Source organism: Bison bison, unplaced genomic scaffold, assembly GCF_000754665.1.
Source record: "Bison bison bison isolate TAMUID 2011002044 unplaced genomic scaffold, Bison_UMD1.0 scf7180017864324, whole genome shotgun sequence".
Lineage (NCBI taxonomy): Eukaryota > Metazoa > Chordata > Mammalia > Artiodactyla > Bovidae > Bison > Bison bison.
The window spans coordinates 10,214,596-10,235,504 of record NW_011494896.1 but is presented as its reverse complement, the minus strand read 5'-3'; the positions used below and the strand labels follow the sequence as shown (position 1 = coordinate 10,235,504).

The 20,909-nt window shown below is 50.3% G+C and overlaps 1 protein-coding gene across 1 annotated transcript in view; it reads right to left on the bottom strand.

Moving 5' to 3' along the window:
• Nucleotides 1-10,124: 10,124 nt before the first annotated feature.
• TENM4 (teneurin transmembrane protein 4) overlaps nt 10,125-20,909 on the bottom strand; it is an 858,900-nt gene continuing 848,115 nt past the window's right edge. The window contains exons 33-34 of the mRNA XM_010853253.1: nt 18,595-18,737; nt 10,125-15,671 (exon numbers count right to left, since the gene is read on the bottom strand). Of these exons, the coding sequence (XP_010851555.1) occupies nt 14,913-15,671; nt 18,595-18,737 (902 nt within the window). The 3' untranslated portion in view covers nt 10,125-14,912. The remainder of the gene's footprint in view (nt 15,672-18,594; nt 18,738-20,909) is intronic.

Here is a 20,909-nt window from a genome sequence, read left to right as displayed (position 1 = left end):
AAGTTAGCAACCTTCAGTGCACTACAGCTGGGAACAAGGCTATGGCAGAGGGGAACGATGAAACAAATGTGAGTAACAGAAAGGCAGGAAAATGGCTGCTTCTGCCAAAAACTTAAAGAAGACCAAGTCCTGGGTCTACTTGCAACACCAGGGCTAACTCTTCTAAAAACACTTACTAGATACCTGCTAGTGTAGGAGAGGTAAGAAAGCCTTCCTCAGTGATCAGTGCAAAAAAATAGAGGAAAACAATAGAATGGGAAAGACTAGAGATCTCTTCAAGAAAATCAGAGATACCAAGGGACGGTTTAATGCAAAGATGGGCACAATAAAGGACAGAAATGATATGGACCTAACAAAAGCAGAAGATATTAAAAGGAGGTGGCAAGAAAACACAGAAGAACTGTACAAAAGAGATCTTCATGGTCCAGATGACCACGATAGTGTGATCACTCACCTAGAGCCAGACATCCTGGAGTGCGAAGTCAAGTGCGCCTTAAGAAGCATCACTATGAACAAAGCTAGTGGAGGTGATGGAATTCCAGTTGAGCTATTTAAAATCCTAAAAGATGATGTGGTGAAAGTGCTGCCCTCAATATGCCAGCAAATTGGGAAAACTCAGCAGTGGCCACAGGACTGGAAAAGGTAAGTTTTCATTCCAATCCCAAAGAAAGGCAATGCCAAAGAATGCTCAAACTACCGCACAATTGCACTCATCTTACACACTACCAAAGTAATGCTCAAAATCCTCCAAGCCAGGATTCAACAATATGTGAACTGTGAACTTCCAGATGTTCAAGTTGGATTTAGAAAAGGCAGAGAAACCAGAGATCAAATTGCCAACATCTGTTGGATCATCGAAAAAGCAAGAGAGTTCCAGAAAAACATCTATTTCTGCTTTATTGACTTCGCCAAAGCCTTTGATTGTGTGGATTACAACAAACTGTGGAAAGTTCTGAAAGAGATGGGAATACCAGACCACCTGATCTACCTCCTGAGAAATCTGTATGCAGGTTAAAAAGCAACAGTTAGAACTGGACATAGAAAAACAGACTGTTTTCAAATCGGGAAACGAGTACTTCAAGTCTGTATTTTGTCACTCTGCTTATTTAACTTCTATGCTGAGTACAACATGCGAAATGCTGGGCTGAAGGAAGCACAAGCTGGAATCAAGATTGCCAAGAGAAATGTCAATAATCTCAGATACGCAGATGATACCACCCTATGGCAGAAAGTGAAAAAGAACTAAAGAGCCTCTTGATGAAAGTGAAAGAGGAGAGTGAAAAAGTTAGCTTTAAACTCAACATTCAGAAAACTAAGATCATGGCATCAGGTCCCACCACTTTATGTCAAATAGATGGGAAAACAATGGAAACAGTGACAGACTTTCTTTTCTTGGGCTCCAAAATCACTGCAGATGCTGACTGCAGCCATGAAATTAAAAGACATTTGCTCCTTGGAACAAAAGCTTTGACCAACCTAGACAGCATATTAAAAAGCAGAGACATTATTTTGCCAACAAAGTCCATCTAGTCAAGGCTATGGTTTTTCCAGTAGTCATGTATGGATGTGGGAGTTGGATTATAAAGAAAGCCGAGTGCCAAAGAACTGATGCTTTTGAACTGTGGTGTTGGAGAAGAACTCTTGAGAGTCCCTTGGACTGCAAGGAGATCCAACCAGTCAATGCTAAAGGAAATCAGTCCTGAATATTCATTGGAAGGACTGATGCTGAAGCTCCAATACTTTGGCCACTTGATGTGAAGAACTGACTCATTTGAAAAGCCCCTGATGCTGGGAAAGATTGAAGGCGGGAGGAGAAGGGGACGATAGAAGATGAGACAGCTGGATGGCATCACCGACTCGATGGACATGAGTTTGAGCAAGCTCCCGGAGTCGGTGATGGACAGGGAAGACTGGCATGCTGCAGTCCATGGGGTCACAAAGAGTCGGACACGACTGAGTGACTGAACTGACCGGTCTCACCGTGTTTTTCTGCATGTCAGTTTGGACAGACTTGAAGATGTGACAGGCGACCACTAGGTGGCATTATCAATGTGAAGGTGCCATCTGTGTGAAAACTCATCGGCTGCCTTGTACAAGGAAGGTAAACCTCTGTCTGGAGAAGATTAGACCCCCTCATCTCAATAAATTTCAGCCACCTGGTAAGACCTGGGTGCAAACCGAGGCTGTTCTAGGACAATGTACAAGTACAGTCAGTTCAGTTGCTACAGGAGGACAGAATTTGAAGGGGGGTGGGCGGAGAGGAATAGCCTGGCTCTGCCCCGCGGCCCACGCTGGATTTCTGAGGCCCCGCCCCTTTCACCCAGGAGCCACGCCCAGCTGCTGCAGGACCGCTCAGCGCCCTTACCTCACCAGGCGCTCTGCCTGCTGTTCCCTACTTTCCTCCCTTGTTTTCAAGTCAGTCGAGGTGCTAGCTTCCCTGATCCATGGATGGAACTGGCTCGTGGCTTCTTTGTGCCCCACTGTCTCTGCACCTGCTTCTTTCCCGGGTCTTTGCCGCTTTAGTGGACGGGGCTGTTTCCCACTGACTGGAGATCCCCTGGCTTGGTGCTGGGAACAGGTCGGGCTGCTTCTCTTCAGTCCCCACACTCCCCCAAAAATGTACAAGGGCCTTCTCACCCACAGCACCCCTTGGGGGTCCAGGGACCACCCTCTGTCTTAGGGGTCCTAAGGATGCCCTAGAACACTGAAAGTGTGTCCACACCGGGCAAGCAGCTGTGGAAACAGAGGGCTGGTTATATAACCTGCCCTGCCCAGTGCATAATGAAAACACAGGACTCCTGATTTTAGAATTTCAAGATGGTGACAGCAGAGCATTAAGCGGGCTCTTCTGAGTATGGGGCCCAGGATGACTGCACCATCTGCATGCCCTGAGACAGTCCTGAGTTTGGAGTTGGGTCAAGGGATGGGGTGGCGGCTTGTGTCTGCTGAAGAGTTATCAGGGGACCTGCTGGCTACCTGAGAGGTGGCTGGCCATCTGCAGTCTTCACAGGAAGCCCTCACTCCAGAAATTCCCTTGCTCCCCAGCTTTAAGACATCAGAGAAACAGCCTTTAAGCAAACCTAGATTCAAATTCTGAATCCATTTCCATAGCAGAAATCATGAACGTCTCCAGGCTTCACATGCCTCATCTGCAAAATGGGAGGTGGTAATACTTACTGTGAATACCACCATAGGCTCTAATGAGATCTAACAGGACAAGCCCTGGGTCTAGAGCCCACACCTACTGCACTTCTCTGAGCCTGCCCCTGCCCCCGCCACTAGCCAGCACTGCTTGTCCTCAGACGCACCCAATCAGGACAGAACAGGGGCAGACATCGGGACCTTCCAATTGGGGGTGCCTGCTCGGTGAGGAGGTTTACCACGTGGTGAGGTTTACCACGTGGTGAGGTCCACGGAGCTCCTCCTGGGTGCTCCACGGGCCTCTGGCAGCATCGAGTAAGCAATGCAAGGGAAAACCCAGAAGACCCTGGAGCAGCTCTTGGAGCATAGGATCACTGTGGAGGAGTTCACTCATCACTCTCCTAACAAATGTGTATGAACACTTCTTGCGCCAGGTGCCAGGGGTATGGTGGTAAGCAGAACAAGGGGGGTCCTGCTTTCTGTCAGCCTAACGCTTGCATGAATGTGTCCCCTTCTCCTCGATGCACCCCCTCACCAGCCAACCATCAGCTAGCATTTACGAGGCGCCCACGGTGAGGCAGAAAATGAAAGCACAGCAGGTGCTGAGACACTCTACCAACCTCCTCTGATCGAATGAATAAAAGCTGTGTGCTTTGCTTCCAACAGCCAGCACCTGCGACTCTTTGTAGGAGGGCTGTCCTCCGGTTGCTGGGGCCCCCTTTGCTGAGTACACAGAAAGCCAGAGGTGCCTGGGAAATGACATCCCCAGGGACAGCCCTTACCCGATCTCCACCAGGCGCAGATGTGTAAATACTCCAGCCTCTGCCTGGCTGGGGACAACTCTCGGGTGTGACTTAGACTGTTTCCACAACCCCTCCCCCTGGACTTGGCCAGATTCCTCTCCTGGGACCCTGCCTGAGCTCACACTCTTGATGGTCCTCTTCCCTTCCTTGTCCCTCTTCTTCACGCATCCGTTTTTTCCTGAGACCCCTACATGATAACTTCAGACAGATCTTGGTGCAGGGTTTCCTTATGCAGAACTCCCCCACTCAAGACACAAAGAGAAGCAAAAAGGAGGTAGTGATCCCTCCTGGTCTTTGTGTTACTACCCACAGTGATGCAAGTCAGATGTCAGTCATTATAAATAATAGAAGAATAATTCCTTTCATAATAAATTTGAGTGCATTCAAAATTATCCCTGTAATACTATGATCAGTCTCCCCTCACTTCCATTCTGGTTACTTTATGAGTGTGGAGAAAGAGGAGGCATTCCTGCTTGCTGGGGTTTGTACATAACCTACACTTTTATTATTACATCAAATCTAGATAAATCCATGGGATTGGGTCTTAAACGTAAACATCAACCATCGGGTGTTTTGCTGTGTGAAAGACGTTGAGACTTGCGGGATCAGATCCCTGGGAACCGGGGGGCTTTTTGCCTGCCTGGACTAGGTTCATGGGAGTAAGTCTTGGGGGCCCAGGCTCCCCCAGGACCACGTGAATAGCACACCTTCCTCCCACCAGAAATGTCTTCTGCTGTCATCTAATAGCTTCTCACTAAAACCTCTTGCAGGAAATTCTGATTCTTCCCTCGTTCCAGCCAGCGTACCCTGGGATTTCCTTCTTTGGCACTATGGAAAATGGTTTTGCTGCAACCATGGTCTTAGCACTTGGCTCACCCCCTTCCCTCCCCTGAAGCTAGCTGGAGTCTCAGCTTGTAGGCAAAAATCAGACTGTCAGGCAAAGGGTGCATGAGGGGCCTCAGTCAAGGCAGGAGGTGGGAACCAGGGCTGGTCTTGTTGTCACAGCATCATGATTAAGGCAGAGGGGGAGCTTAAGTTCCCCAGACCTTGGTTCCTCCTACAACCAGATCTATGCCAGGAAGTGTGGATGCCAGGGCATCTGCCCAGCCCACCTGTCCAGACCCAGACACCTCCCTGGAGGTCTGGATCAACCCCTTGGACACTGATGGGGTTCTGTTCCCAACAGCCCTACACCATCCTATTTATATCCCCACACACCATAGTGCCTGGAACCCCTGGCTGCTTTGCTGTGCTTCTGGCAACTTCCTATCCCCAAAACTGATCTTGAGCTTATGGTGACTCTTGATTCCAGAGACTGGGCCCTGGTACCTGCCTCAGGGCAAAACCTCTAAGATTTCTGTTCTCCTTTACCAGACCTCTGAGTTCTAGCAAGCCTGGATGATGAGGCTGCTGGAGTAGTGATAGAGCTTGTTGGTATCACAATCTAGTTTCTGAATCTTTCTAGACTTTCTGACTGGGTGGTGGTGTTTATAAGCAAAGGGTCCTGTGTTACATCTTTATGTCCTCTAAGGCTGCTTACATATGTGAAAGAGAAACATTGTCTGCTATAAGTAAATAAAGGCTGTTGCAGCCATCAAGCCATCGCATTACAGCTGCCCTGAAGGTGAACGCTGAGGGAACTAAGAACAGAAATAGGGTGCCTGCCATCAAGCAGCCGCTGCAGCCAACCCCTCCTTCCCAAAAGACGCACCCTGAGGAGACAGGAGACAAGGCACAGGATACTGGCCTCAGAGAGCTGAGGTGCTCATCAAAAGAATGATTTCATTGAGTCCAGACCCTTGCATATTCTCATATATAGAGAAGCGCTAAATTCCTTACTTGAGATATCTAGTCTTTAACAATTATCTTTTGATGTTCCAACTACATAGTTTTTGTTGCAAAAACTCCTATATATTCTGGCTCCCCCTACTCTTTACAGAGCGGTCTCTCAGAATTATTTGAAAATGCTGTGCCCCGGGCTTAAGTCCTCAGTTTTGCCTCCCAGATAAAACATAACTCATCCCTTTCAGGCTGTGCATTTTTTTTCCCCCCAGTCAACATGCACATTAAATGCTCATTAAACATTTGCTGATTGACTCAATTTTTTCTCTAGGCCTCTTCAGGAGCCACCATGGCATTCATTTATTTAATCATGTTATCTTTCCATCCACCCATCTTATAACAAACATCTGTGTCTGAAAGAATGATTCCCTCTGTCCCCATCTCACAAACTGGGGAAGAGATTTTTACACTACAAACTCAGTCCTGGGAGTGTGGAATAGGTATATTTTAAAGGTGTGGGAAGGGATGACAAAGCCAGGCCCAGATGCTCTGCATACAGTGTCAGGTGCTGACTTCTTCATTGGAGAAGTGGGCTTGCAGATTATAGAGTAGGAAAAAAAATGCTTCCATTCTTCCTGGCAGGTTTAAGACTCTACTGCGCCTAAGAGTTGATGTCAGTCCTTGTCAAACAGGAGGGAAAGAGGCAGGGTACAACCTTTTAAAAAATGACATAGCCACTGAGGATATGACAAAAACTGATTAGAACCAACCATCCAAGATGGCAGGAGATCTGACTTCCAGTAGACCTTGAGCCTCATTATATGCTCGTTATAGAATATCAGCATATGCTAAATGACACACCCACAGGCGCCATGACAGTTTAGAGGCTCATCATAAAATGCCAAAAGTGGCCAGTGGCCCAATTCTTGAAATCTCTGCCCCTGCTCAAAAATAGTTGGAATAATCCTCCCACTGATAGGCTCAAAACACTCAGCCTATAAAGACTAACCGTGTCGTGTTCTGGGGCCTCTGGCCTTCTGAGCTGGCCCACAATCTGTCTCTGGAGCCTGCGTCTCCCAGGGGCACTCTCACTTTCCAAGACCAACCCCTGACCTGGGGCTGTGCTCATCTTTTAAAAGGGGCCACATTCTGCCTGTGGCATGTGTCACCTCTCCAAACAAATTCACTTCTTACCTATCACTTGGTCTCTCACGAAGTTCTTTCTGTGAGGAGATACGAAGCACCTGAGCTTCATTACGTCCTAAGACCAGGTGCCTAATCTCAATTAAAACATGGTGAGTTCTAGGGATTTCCCTGATGGCGGTTGACTCCGCGGTCCCAACGCAGGGGGCCCGAGTTTTGCCGCAACTAAGATCTTGTGTGCCATAGCTAAACAACCCGAGTGCCAAGCAAGATCCCGCCAAACACCCCTCACGGAGAAAGAAAAAAAAAAAAAAAGACTGGGTTTGAACCCCAATCTGGGTTCTCACTGGGTTCCAATTCTGGCTGGTGGGTTCGAGTTCTAGTCTGACTTGCAGGGTTTCACCTGCAAGGTGGGTGGGTCTTCACAAATATGGTTTGGGTTCTTGAAGGATTAAAAAATAATGTAACTTTAACTTCGATTACCCTGAGACTCTGAAAAAGGGGACTGGCTTGGGAATGGTGGCCAGAGACTACCATGGGGCCATTACCGATAGATTTGGACTTGAGAAATTAACGCTGGATGGCCTGATGGGGGCAGGGTGGGCACTTCTGCAGCAGGGCAGCTTTCCAAGGCCTGGAGAGGGATTGCCAGCATGGGGCTGGAGAGAGAGACGCCTGCTGAAACGCCAGCATAAACTGGGTGTGAGGGCAGGGTGGGTAAGACTAAAAGCAACACCCTGTAAAAGGCTACACCCTCCTCGGCTAGATAAAGAAAAGGCTAATACTCCTCCATGAGTTTGAGTAAACTCTGGGAGTTGGTGATGGACAGGGAAGCCTGGCGCGCTGCAGTCTATGGGGTCGCAAAGAGTCGGACATGATGAGCGACTGAAATGAACTGAATTGAACAGTACTCACTGTAAAGCCTTTCTCCTCCCACGTCGTGGCTTTTTCCACCACCTCCCCTCTCCGATCTCCCACACACCCGCGAGGGCACGGTTATAGATCTTGGCAAGCACGTGACACTTAGGAGCGGAGACCCACCGCTCCCGCCCACTGCTTGTTCCTAGAGGCCCTCCCACCTGCAGCTAATTCAGAGGAGAGGCGGCCCCTTGCCTCTAATCAGAGGCACAGACGCCACACCCCGCTGTTTCTCAAATACACGAGAGAGGGTGGACCCCTGCGGCAAAGGCAAAGCTGAGCTTAGGGTGACCCACAGCTGGGCAGCTGCTTTGGGCTCTGGGGACGCACAGCGGATCAGATACACACAGGTCAGGCTGGGGATGCTCAGCCCAAGTCGAGTCCATCCTGAAGGTGCGTGGCTCATGGCATGGACGCGGTGATTGCCTTCTGAGAGGAAAGGAGTTACCAGAGGGCTTCGGGAGCACGTTTCAGCTGGGCTTGAAGAAGCGCTGAGTGCAAAGGCCTGCAAGGTGTGAAAGGCTGGGTATCTCGCGGAGGGGCACTCTCCCCTGCAACTGACTGTAGTGTGGTGGCGAAGAGGGAGGGGACGTCGCCGAGGAGGACATGATACACTGATACACTGGCTCTGCTGGCTGTAAGTGGTAGGTCTCCTTGAGCAAGGGCATCTGAGGGTCAGGCTGAATAGCTTATGGTGTCCATAAAGAGTTGTTGGCAGCAGTTCTCAAAGCGTGGAGATTCTCATCCACATCATCTGAGAATACGTTAGAAATGCACATAGTGGGGCCCCATGCAGACCCAACCAGTCCACCCTAAAGGAAATCAGTCCTGAATATTCATTGGAAGGACTGATGCTAAAGCTGAAACTCCAATAATCTGGCCACCTGATGAGAAGAACTGACTCATTTGGAAAGACCCTGATGCTGGGAAAGATTGAAGGCAGGAGGAGAAGGGGACGACAGAGGATGAGACGGCTGGATGGCATCACTGACTTGATGGACATGAGTTTGAGTAAACTCCAGGAGTTGGTGATAGACAGGGAGGCCTGGTGTGCTGTGGTCCATGGGGTCGCAAAGAATCGGGACACACCTGAGCGACTGAACTGAAGCAGACCCATTGATTCAGAAATTCTGGGGGTGGGGCCCAGCAATCTATGGTTTGAGAAACACCAGCTGAGTCTGATATAAGCCAGAGTTTGAGAACTACTGGCGCAGTGGAAAGAGTACCAGACTTCGCAAGGAAGGTGGGGAGGGGCCTGGGGAGAGAGAGGTGAAGGGGAAAAGCTGCAGTCGGCCAAGAGCTGTTGTTCAGAGAGCAGCGGGCCACAGTACATACCTGCTTCTTTAAGGCGATCTGAGGAGGAACTAAGGTATGGGCCGCCTTGTTACAGATAGAAGACTGAAGCTTAGAATTTAAATTACTCACCTAAGATCAGCCTCCATCCCTGGCACCATGGAAGAATGGCAGCCTGAACATCGGTGCCTGGTCAGCCCATGGCTGCTCGGGTGGAGGGAAGAGGCCTGGAGCTTGAAGCTCCTTCCTGGGGGGCCTGGTGGTAAGCCAGACCCAAGGCTAATGGGAAGCTGTGAGCCTTCTGTTCTCACTCTTGTCCTCAATTATTTGAATTTTCATAAGGTTCACCATTCACACTAGGGAGCTGGGCTTAGCAAATGTATTTTCCTAAGTGACCAGCTGTTATCCCTGACTTCTAGACCTGAGGTTAAACGCGAGGTTCTTTGAAAAAGGCAGGGTGAATTACCCGTCTGTGGTGACTACACCTACCTTAGATTTCTTTTTTTTTTTTCAGAAAAAAAATACATATCATAGAGCAAAAAACAAAAATCCAAAACAACGCTAAAGGAATTTTCCTCCTTTTTCCCCCAAGTTGTATCACGTGGCTATAATAATTTGTATGATGAATATACATTTATTTTTGAAAGTGTAGCTAGTGACACCCCACGTGGAATGCAGTGACGTGACCCAGTGAACAAGTGGCAGAGTGTAGCTGTCCCCTTAGGGCAGTGTCGATCTGTCCGGCCACTTGGAGTCTGTCCCTGAGGCCAGAAAGAAGAGCCGCTGGGATATGGCCCCGGGGAACAGTGGGGCGTAGCTGGTGAAAGAGTTGCTTTGGCATTTGTGAGGTTAAGGCCCAGGGTCTTTGTGTCCTCTGGAAATGCCTGGCTATGACAGGCGTCACCTGGAGGGCTTAAGGGGGACTTTGGGGCCAAGGACCAGAGCTTTGGCGGTCCTCCTGAGAACTGAGCTTGCTTCTTGGAGTGCAAACTCAGAGCTGGCTCAGGCAGCCACCGTTCTCCAAACAAAAGGCCACTAGACATCTTTAAACACAAAATATTCTTTTATTTGTCAACGAAGGCTACACAGGGTCACTTCTGGTTTTGTTTTTATGCCTTTTTCTTTTCTTTTCTAGAAGGTATCTACATCTGCATTTATTTACAGCCTTGTCGGTATTTACACAGTCAAGAATACAGTGTTAGAAACACAAAAGTGTTGAGAAAAAAAACTTCTCAAAATTAGTTCCAGACTTCAGGAAAATTATTTCCACATGGTAAGGCCAGAGTCTCCAGTGTTGGTCGTCCAGAGGCAGCTTGGGAGAGTCCCGTTGCCAAAGCTGCGGGTTCAGAAGTCTTGAAGAACATCAGGCGGGTCTAGAAAAGTGGGATTCTGGTGTTGGTGAATCCAGGGCTGCCGGGCACCACCAGACATCTGTGACTCAGCTTCTGCCAGGCTAGCGGAGCCTGCTGGAGCGTTCGTTCTCCATTGGCAGTTTGCCCTCAGAATCAAACACATGTTCCTGGGGACCGTGAGGTCACCTGGTATCATGCCTTTGGCATTCCAGGGAGGGTAAGAAACCCAACATCGGCCCGCTGTCTGGGGCGGTCGTGTACACAAGGCTGGTTTTTTGAGAATGTAAAGGTTGGAGAGGATCAAGTTTCTATCACCTGAGCAATGAGTCTTTAAAATGAGTTTGCTATTTTTCGAAGGCTAAATGAAAGGGCCTTGAACTACAGAGTTCTTTAATTTCCTCCTGTCCAATGAAATACAGACAAGTATATAAACCTACCTGGGAATTATGAACCTTCAATAGAGGGCTTTTAGTCCTAAATGAGGATCCCAAGGGGAAAAGGAGACTGAGTTCTTTCTGGGAAGGAAAAGGAGGTGGGCCCTAGCTTGGGACGGGAAGCCATGGCTGGGGCATTAGTGGCCACTGTGAGGGGGTAGAGGATAGATTTGACTTTGAGCACCAGGGGAACAAACCCCAAAATCTGAGACCCTGCTGAGGCCTGGCCGACTCCTTCCTCCTGGGCACCTAGCTCAGTGTCACGGTCCTCACCATGTGGCAACTGCAGGTACAAGGTTACCAATGTAAAACTATTCTAAGATTTCACGTGGAAATCTTGTCTTTGCATTTTGGAAACCCCTGCCATTGTTAAAGGTGGTACTTAAAAGTCATAGCTAAAAAGGTTATTTAAAAAAAAAAAAAACAAATCTGATTCCTTGTGCTAAGTCGCTTCAGTCGTGTCCGACTCTTTACGAGCCTATGGACTGTAGCCCGCAGGGCTCCTCTGTCCTTGGGATTCTCCAGGCAAGAATACTGAAGTGGGTTGCCACGCCCTCCTCCAGGGGATCTTCCTGACCTAGGGATTGAACCTGCGTCTCTTGTGTCTCCTGCATTGGCAGGCAGGTTCTTTACCATTATTGTCACCTGGGAAGCCCCCTGTTATGTGTCTATGAAAACACTGCCCCGTTTTATTCACCTTCCTTATCTACATCACCTTCTGCTCCCAGCCCCACCTCATCCTGATTCATTAGAATCATATCCTCTGGCCATTTTCAACTTCTGGTCAGTTTCTTAGAAATGGTTTCAAATCCTCCATCCCTAGGTAGAAATCAGGTACTGGTCTGTTCCGTGGTTTAGTTCTCAGCAAACAGTTCTGAGTGGCAAGCATCAGGGGTCATTTACCATGGAGTTTCTTCGCCTTCTTCCTGTTGTCATAGGTCCCCCCTCCAGTGATGTCTGGCTGGTGGGTGGGTGACAAGGAAATCCCATCCTATAAAACCAAAGTTGGGGAATCACTGAAGTCCTATTTAAGGTGATGACAGAGAGGCAGCTGTGGATGATACAGGAGGAAGTAGGAGCTCTTCTAAAGGAGCTTTCACAAACAGCTCTTCTGTCTTCTTGGGACAGAAGCTGTCATCCTACAGAATAATGGACCAGGGCCAGGGAGGGAGGGCTGTCTCTCAAGGGAAGGGACACGTTTTGGCTGGTTAATGTCAAAAGGGCAGGTGCCATCAAAGATGGGATTTGATGCCTGGAGACCAGTAGGCTGGCATTGGGAACGCTGGCTTATGCCTTCAGACTGTTGCTGTGACATTGGGACTGCTGGTCCCAGCGGGAAGACACTGCGAGGAGAGGCACTGAGTCACCTGCTGGCTCGAATGCAAAGCAACTCACAAGGGCTGAAGCCAGAAGCACTGTCTCCAGTAGCAACCGCACAAGGCAAAACCGAGGTGCACGAGGCTGCCTGCCCCACACTTGAGACCCTTTCTCTACAGGCTGGGGGTGCTCCCATTTCCTCCCAGACAGCAGCTAGGCCTCTTTGGTGGTGTGTAGCCCAGGAAAAAATAGAACATCATTCGTTTAAAGAAATGGAATGTTCAGTAATTTTCCATGACTTTGATCTTTAAGAGTCACTGTGACTTTGGGGTTGGAGAGTCAGAGGGTTGGGGAGGTACAGGGAGATGGTTCATTTGGCTCTGACCTCCAAGTTGACGTTCCCAGCAGGTCTGGACTGATGTCAGGAGGTCAGGGTGGAACTGATTATCTAGGCCAACGTTCAGGGCCCCATTGCTCAAGGACCCCTTTCATCAAGATGACATTTGAGAGGCATGTCTATTCTGGGTTGAAAATAAAAAACAAAATGTGTTCTTCAGGCCCAACTATCTTCCATCCTATTCAAGAAGGATCCCGCCAGATGGGCGCCGCCACCAGCCCCCGCCTCACACGGTGGGCGCAGAAGCCCTGCCATCTGACTCGGCTGAGCTCTGGACGTGGTGGACAAACAAGGCCAAGATGCACTGTCACGGCAGTGTCACTTTTTTTTTGGAAACAGGAAGAGCACTTAGCGAAATGCATCCTCTCGTCCCAGTGGAACGACGTCAGGCGAGACCTCCTCTCCCGAGCAGCTGCGGGGGCCTCCCTCTGCCAGGCAGGCTCCTGGCCCGCGCGCTTCGCCAATTCTCACGTGGCAAGAGACCGTCTCGGTTTCGTTCACTGCTGGAATATTCTGAAGACTCTGTGAGTAAGGCTATAAAGGTGCCGTGAGCTTGTCAGTCCAACAAGGTTTCCACGGGGAAAGAGCTCAGACTCAGAATTCATTTTCCACACTTAATGTAAAATGTAACCCATAGAAGTCCCATTTTCTAAGAAGCCCAGCTTAAAAGGGAACATTTGGCTTCCGCTCCTGGTCTCCCAGAGCCTCCTGTGAGAGGTAATGATGATGGTAATTAGGCAGATGAGACAGGAGCAAGGAGCCCCAGGCGCTCCCCTCCCTTCAGTACTCCCCTCCAGCCCAGTGGGGGCTGCCTCTCCCACAAGCCTTGCCGGTGTGGGCTGGCCCACAAGCCTCTACCCACTGCCCTCAGGCGTGGGTCTTCACAGGGGCAACTGCAGCCTGGCTTCCTGTGTCTGCGGGCACTGCCCCCAGTCCTGGAGGGGCAGCTTGATGCTGCCAGGCCACACCAAGTTCTCTCTTCTCTCCTCCTTGCTCCTTCATCTCACTTTAAAACCCTGGCTGGGCTCCTCTAGAGGGGAGAAGCTGTCATCTGTTTTAGAAGAACTTCACAGAAGGCATTTCCTGCATCCCAAGCTCTGCAGTTAGCCCGACACTAACAGGGAAGCAGAGGTGCCTTCGGGAGCTGGTTAGAACCATGCTTGGTTCACGCCTTCCTCTCTTTGGCTGACTTTTCCTTAAACCTCTTTTCCGGAACCGAAGGCCACCAGGCACCTCTCTCCACACTCCTAGTTCTCAGTGGTGGCAGCTGAGCAATGGAGGGAAGATGCCCAGAGTCCTGGGGGAGAGGGCTTCACCTCGGAAGGCAGGCTGGTATCCTTGCCACCAATGCCATCCTTGTGCTGTGGGTGACCTTCTCTTCCGGGCATGGTGCCCACACTCAGGGCCGGCCGTGCAGTGCTGGTTCTCACATCTGGCTTTGGGAGAGAAGAGGAGCTGAATAAGGAACATCACGGGAGGACTGATCAACCACAGACGCCCTGGGTACCTCTGCCTCTTAGCCCCCAGGACGAGGTTGCCAGACTGGGAAAAAGACCCAGGAGACACATGCTCCGTCCCAGCATGGGAGTGGCAACTGACAACTACACAGGGTTTGCAAAAGGGGTTGGGGGTTTCGTTTAGCATCAAAATATAAAGCTTGGACAGGAGTTTGGGGCAGCTTGAAAAAGGTGCCGTGAGATCATGAAATTCCCCAGAGCAAGATGAAACCATCCGTGGTTCTCCGGGGGCATGGAACACAGTGTTAAAAAGCGCCCCCACCTATCTGTGGGAGCTTGGCCAAAGATCCTTGGGTCCTGCAGACCCTCTTTCCAGGCCCTCCGGAAATCTGCTCCCGGCCCATGACTCTCCGCACCCTTCACTCCTGCCCGACCCCCGTGGAAGATAGCCTTGCACGTGGACAAGTTAGCACAGACACTCGTGTCTCACATCACACTGGGGACCTGGGGACAGACGAGGACACACCCCAGGGGCTGCATCTCAGGGAAGAGAAATGTGCCCCAAACAACAAGGAAAACTCCTCAAGGAAAAGGGAACAAAAGACAGTCAAGTTTTCATTGTGATCACACTACAGAAAAAAAAATACCCTCTGTTCTTTGCAAAAAATGTGTGAAGGCCAAATCTGTGTTTTTCTTTTCTTAAAAAAAAGGATGTTGCATGAGTTACAATGCAACCAAGTATCTTTTTTGTTGTTGTTTTTTTGCACTTGTTAAAAAAAGGATTTTTTTTTTTTTTTTAAGTACAACACAGTCAGGTCCGCGGCCACAAAAGAGTAGCTGTCTTTGGCAAGAAGTCCTGGCCGTGGTCCTCTCTGTCACCTTCGGCCCATCTCACTCTGTCTCATGAAGTGGATGTTGTTGGCGCTGTCTGACAGTTCCGGGTACTGCTCGACTGAGATCACGAAGAAGCCATCGTAGCCTTGAACCCGCCCCGTGTTCAGCACCTGCTGCTTCTCGCCCTCGGTCCAGGCCCGCAGGCCCTCCTCCCCGTCCCGAAGTCGCTGCTGCTCACGGGCCCAGGCCTGGCGCACGGCTCTCTGCCGGGCCAGCTCCAGCACCCGCGCCTTCTCCTCGTCCAGAGTGGTCCCGTAGCGCGTGTTCAAGCACAGAGCCCCATACTGGAGCTGGATGTCTGTGTAGCGTCTAGTCCTGCCGTTAAGCATCGTGTTGATCTGGGAGACGGTGACGTTGACCCCGTTCTCCAGGGTCCGGCGCCCGCCGCTGAGGCCCAGGATGGCCAGGTCACCTTCCGAAGGCCCTGGTTTCACGAAGTAGTGGGTGTCCACCCCGTCGACGGTGAAGTGCAGGTTCTCCAGGTAATGGGCGTTGTTCAAGACGGCAGCCACCCGCCGCCCGTCCTCGTTGGCCACGCTGATGATGTCTGTGGCCACGCGGCCATCCTTCAAGGCGAACTTGACCCCCTTGCCAAACACAGAGCCGCTGGATGCAAACTTCTTTGTCTCTGGGGCCTGCTGGCAGCTGGTGATTGTGGAGCCATAGAGCTGGTCAAAACGTTCCAGGGTGACGAAGGCCTTGAGCTGCTTCTGCACTTCACATTGCACCCCGAGGATAGACTGAGGTGGGGAGGAGAAAGAGAGAGTGAAATAAAGTGGGGAAACCACCAGGGAACTGGAGAACCAGCCTGCATGACCAAGTCTAACTTATACAAATACACTAACCTGTAGCACCTAGCTCTACTGCTGACCACCAGGACGCCCGGCCCCTGTGCGAGTAGCGTCTAGTCCTGCCGTTAAGCACTCTGTCGGTCTTGGAAGTGGTGACGCTGAACCCATTATCCAGGGTTTGCCGTAAAAGCACCCATGTATTTAACCCTTCCTTCCACTCAGAGGCTGCTCAGGGGGCATCTACTCTGAGCTCACTTGCTTTCTCGGCACTGAGGTCAGAACAACGAAGCAGACATCATCCCTGTCCTTGAAGAACTCCTTGTTTCGTGGGGAAAGACAAATGTACAGCGAAGAACTACAATCAAGTGTGAGGACTGGTGGCCTAACAGAAGTGACCGTAACGGCTATAGCCAACATGTCTTGGTCTTTGAGCTGAATAGTTCACGTTCGTTCTCTGTTGGATCTTCACAATAGCTTTATACAGTAGGGGTGTTATTATTCTGGTTTTACGTCTGAGAAGCTAAGGCTCAAAGAGGTTGAGACTGGCCCACAGTCATTCAGTAGTAGGTATTCAAGCCAACATTCGAACCCAGGTCTTTCTGATTCTAGAGGCTCAGTTCAAGGGCTACTGGAGTCGGGAGGAGCAAACACAGCTCAGGACATGTCAGCCTGGAGGCAGAGAGGCGAGGTGGAGAAGGCGGGTTCAAGGACGGGCTCACACCTGGGTTGGGACTTGGAGGATGAGGGGGTGATGTCAGGTGCGGCAATGACGAGGGTGTACTCTTGGCTAGGGGCTTAGTAAGATGGAAGGCAGTGGTTTACGTGAGCCTCTGTGTGTGTGCTAAGTCCTTCAGTCGGTGCAGCTCTTTGTGACCCTGTGGACTATAGCCCGCCACACTCCTCTGCCCGTGGGATTCTCCAGGCAAGACTACTGGAGTGGGTTGCCGTGCCCTCCTCCAGGGGATCTTTCTGACCCAGGGATCAAACCTGCATCTCTTGTATCTCCTGCATTGGCAGGTAGGTTCTTTACCACTAATGCCACCCGGGAAGTCCATGAATCCTCTTAACCTGCTTTATTGCTCTCTGCCACATTTAGAAATGGTTTTCAAGGATGGCCTCTGTCTCTACAATGCTTCCTGGAGGCTCTTTACGTGCCCCTGCTCTTGGCTACTTTAGGGAACAGGTTGGGCCTGTCTCCTTGGCATACCTGTCCCTCCCATGGCTCAGGGAGCTATGGGAAGCCACTCTCAGGCAGGCTGCACGGCCTTGTCAGCAACTCAGGCAAACAGCTTTAGAAACAGGTCCATCAGCTTTTCACTGAAATTAAGTCCTCTTTATAATTAATAGAACCCTGTCTGTGAACAATTATTTCCTAGAGTTTCGCGAAAGCCAGAGTGCTCAACAACAAAGATCTCTGATGCTTGCCAAGGGCAGAAATCAATAATTCATTGACAAGAGAGGCTGGCAAAGGGGCCGTCAGGGACTGTGGTTCTGGGAGCGGGTGGTGGAGGGAGCCTGGAGTTGGGGCGCAGCTGAGAGGCTGGAAGCAGCCCTGGGAAGACAGTGCCATGGGCAGCTGGGGGGACCTGGAGGGGAGGGACGGTGGGGCTGGAGAGGGCAGGGGGCAGGCGAAGGCCATAGAGAGAGAGAGGCTTTGCGACCAGATGGGCTTGGGCTCTCATCGCCTTCTGCTACTTTGCAGCTGGCCTTGGACAAGTTTCCTCTCTCAACTCTGGTCTCTGTAAAGTGGGGGAAAAGACTGAACTCGCAGAGTTGTTTACCTCTTTCAACTATTTGGTCATTCAACAAAAAGTGTTCCTTCCAGGCACCTGAGAAATATGCAAGGTGGTAGGCCGGGTACCAAATAAGACCCACTACTTGCCCCCTTGGGGCTCAGGGTCTAGTGGAGATACAGAAAAGAAAGCAGAAATGAAAATAGAGTGTGGAGAGGAAGTTGTAGGTGCCATCAGTCAACAGAGGTCCAGCACCATGTTCTCCAGAGTCTAGGGGAAGGAAACAGCCAGGCTGAGACCTCATGGAATCTGGCCAGAGTAAGAGATGCGGATGCGTCAGTTTCTGATTGCCAGCCGTATGCCATCTGCAACCCAGACTTCCTCCTGAGTCTCTTGTCCCCTCGGACAGGGGTCCCCTGGAAGGCCCAGTCTCGGCCTGATTCATTCCTGCCTTCCCTGGGCTCCTGCAGCATGGGGTCTGGAAGAGCCAGCTCCTTGTACAGATCTTATGAATGAGGGGGGCAGTGGGAAGAAATGAACAAATGGATGCAGGAAGTGAGGGGGTGGGGTGCAACCGCTTTTATGATCTTTATAACCATGAAATTCTATGAGTCTTTGTGTCACGAATGGAAGATGGAGAGAGCAACACTGTTTTGAGGACCTACAGACAGATCTGAGTTTGAATCCCACGCTACTCCATCTTTGGTGGGTGGCATTTGAAAGCCTCAGGCATTAAATCTGTAAAATGACAACAATGATGCAGGGGGATATTTTTGTTGTTAATTTATAAAGAACACCTCACACAAGGGCAGGGGCATGTTGAGGGTGCTCAGGAAATGTTACATTTGTATTTAGAACGCACCTTTCCTCCTTGTACTTTTGCTCTGGGTTGGGACAAAGGCTCATTGTGCAGAACTCCAAACTCAGTGTAACATACAAAACTCCTTAATTTGGCTCATGAGGATCTGTGTGCCATTATGGCTGTGTCCATAGTGACTTGCCGGGGTCACTAAGTTTTTTGCTCAACAGTTTCTGGTAAGCACTGCAAACGTACCACGTTGGTTTCTATTATTGGCCTAAGCTTTTCTGAAAAGCTGGTGGGACCCATTCTTGTAATGTCAGCCATGTGCGTGAATTACCTTGCTGTTGTCCCACTCCTGAGTTTTCATCTGTGTGTGGACGAGCTCATAGGATGGTTCCATAGCATCCATGTCTGGCTTGGGATAGCCGGGGATCACGTTGTGAAGCTGGAATCCGAAGGTGAGGAGCCAGCTGTTGACATCTGGGTGGGAGAGAAGAAGCAGAAACATCCCTGTGGAGTCAGTGGACCTCAGATGTGACACACCCCGAGAAGGCGGCCTAGAGTAAGGCTGCTGGGGTGGGTGAGGATGTGGTGGGCAGCTGGTGGGAGAGTCAACAAGCACGCTGGAAACTGTTTCATAGCATGGAAGCCGAGTGTGCTCTTGGGACTAGTGATCCCTCCTGTGGATGTATCTGAGAGTGATGTCACACATGTAGAACCTAGGCTTCCCAACTCCTCTTTCTACTGTCACTCTACCCCAAGGACCTTCAGCTTCACAGCCTGGGGCAGCTGTTGATGGATGAAGACCGCTCTGCATCTACCTTAGACATCAACAGAAGACACGGAAGACAACCACACCCAAAGGGAAGATTTTAATGAATGACTTTCAAAGAGAAAATTCACTTAAGAAATAAACTCTTAAACCCTTTCCCAATCCTTTCTGCAGAGATTAGAATCTCAGGGCCAAAGTGCATTGGCCTGTGCTCAGTTGCTTCGGTCACATCCGACTCCTGCTCACTCTATGGATCATAGCCTGCCAGGCTCCTCTGTCCATGGGATTCTCCAGGCAAGAATACTGGAGTGGGTAGCCATCTCCTCCTCCAGGGGATCTTCCTGACCCAGGGATCAAACTCATGTCTCATGCATTCAGGAAGATTCTTTACCGCTGAGCTACCGGGGAAGCCCATGGAGATGGCCTGACCACAGATCAAAGAGTTCCCCCCACCCCCCGATCCTGCCTTTTACTTACTCTGACAGCCAAAGGAAGTCACCTAACTTCCCTGTGCTATCATTTCCAGTCTCTATATTGGGTTTGATGATCGAGCCCCATAGGCATTGAATTTATTGGTTTTTATAATATTCCTGGGGGGTTATTAATTAGAAAGTACTCAGTATAGATACTCAGCTGGGATATTGTCATAAGCATTTGGCTCACTGAAGAATGGAATCAGGAAGTCAAGACTTCAGGGGAAAAAAAAAGACTTGAGGAAAAGAAAGAGGGTGTGCCATCAGTTACTTGGCCCTCTGTGGCTGAGGGTCTTTTCCGTGCCCAGCACTGGTGTCACAGACCTTCAGCCTGCACACTCAGGACCCTGGAGGGGAGACGAGACACATGGCATGGATAACTCTGACACGAGAAAAAGGCCGAGTGGAGGGCAGAAGTCTTTTGGTCCTACAGGCTGACAAGTCTTCATGAAGAAGGTAGCCTTTAAGCCGGACACTGAAAGTTGTGTAAATTTTGTCAGACTTCAGTGGAGATGAGGGGGGCACTTCAGGCAAAAGCTGTTGTGTAAGGCAAGGCCTGAGTGGGCAGGTGAGTATTGGGAACTTTCGGGTAGCCAGACAGCAGTTCAGCAGGGCAGAGAGAGAATCAGAAAGGAAAATGGTGGCTGGGGCAGGAAGAGCCTGAAGTGGCAGGCCGGAGATGATATGGGGTCTACAGGAGACAGACAGGGTTTCCTTGGTGGCTCAGATGGTAAAGAGTCTGCCTGCGATGCAGGAGACCCAGGCTTGACCCCTGGCAAGGGAAGAGCCCCTGTAGAAGGGCATGGCAACCCACTCCAGTATTCTTGCCTGGAGAATCCCCATGGACAGAGGGGCCTGGTGGGCTATAATTCATGGGGTCTCAAAGAGTCAGACACAACTGAGTGTCTAACACACATACACAGGAGACAGACAGACAGCCTGTGTCCCAGCATGGCTCAGCCTTCCTTGGGAAGGGGCAGCCGAAGATGCCAAGGCAGTTGGTGACCAGAGACTTGAATCTGAAGTCAGGAGAAGGCAGGATTCAGAATTTAGTCTCAGAGCCAGCAACTCTGGGCAGTGGGCATTCAGGTCTGCTTTTGGCTTCTTCCCAAGCAGACAGATCTCTGGTCAGGGAGGTTCTTAGGGTCCAGGCATTGGTGAAACAGTTCATCCCAAAGATGGGAGTGCCCTTTGGGGGTCAACAACCTCATCCCGTGTTGCCTGTACCCTAAAAGCCTCATGTTTGCCTTTTCGGGGCGGGGGGTGGGGCTTGTTTTTGCATTTTGGATGTTACAGAGTCCATCTCTTGGGTTTGAAGCCTGGAGGTACTGAAGCGAAGGGGTGGTAGAAAGAAGATTGGAAACCCAAATTCTACTTCTAGAGAGATCACTTAAGGGAAAGAACATG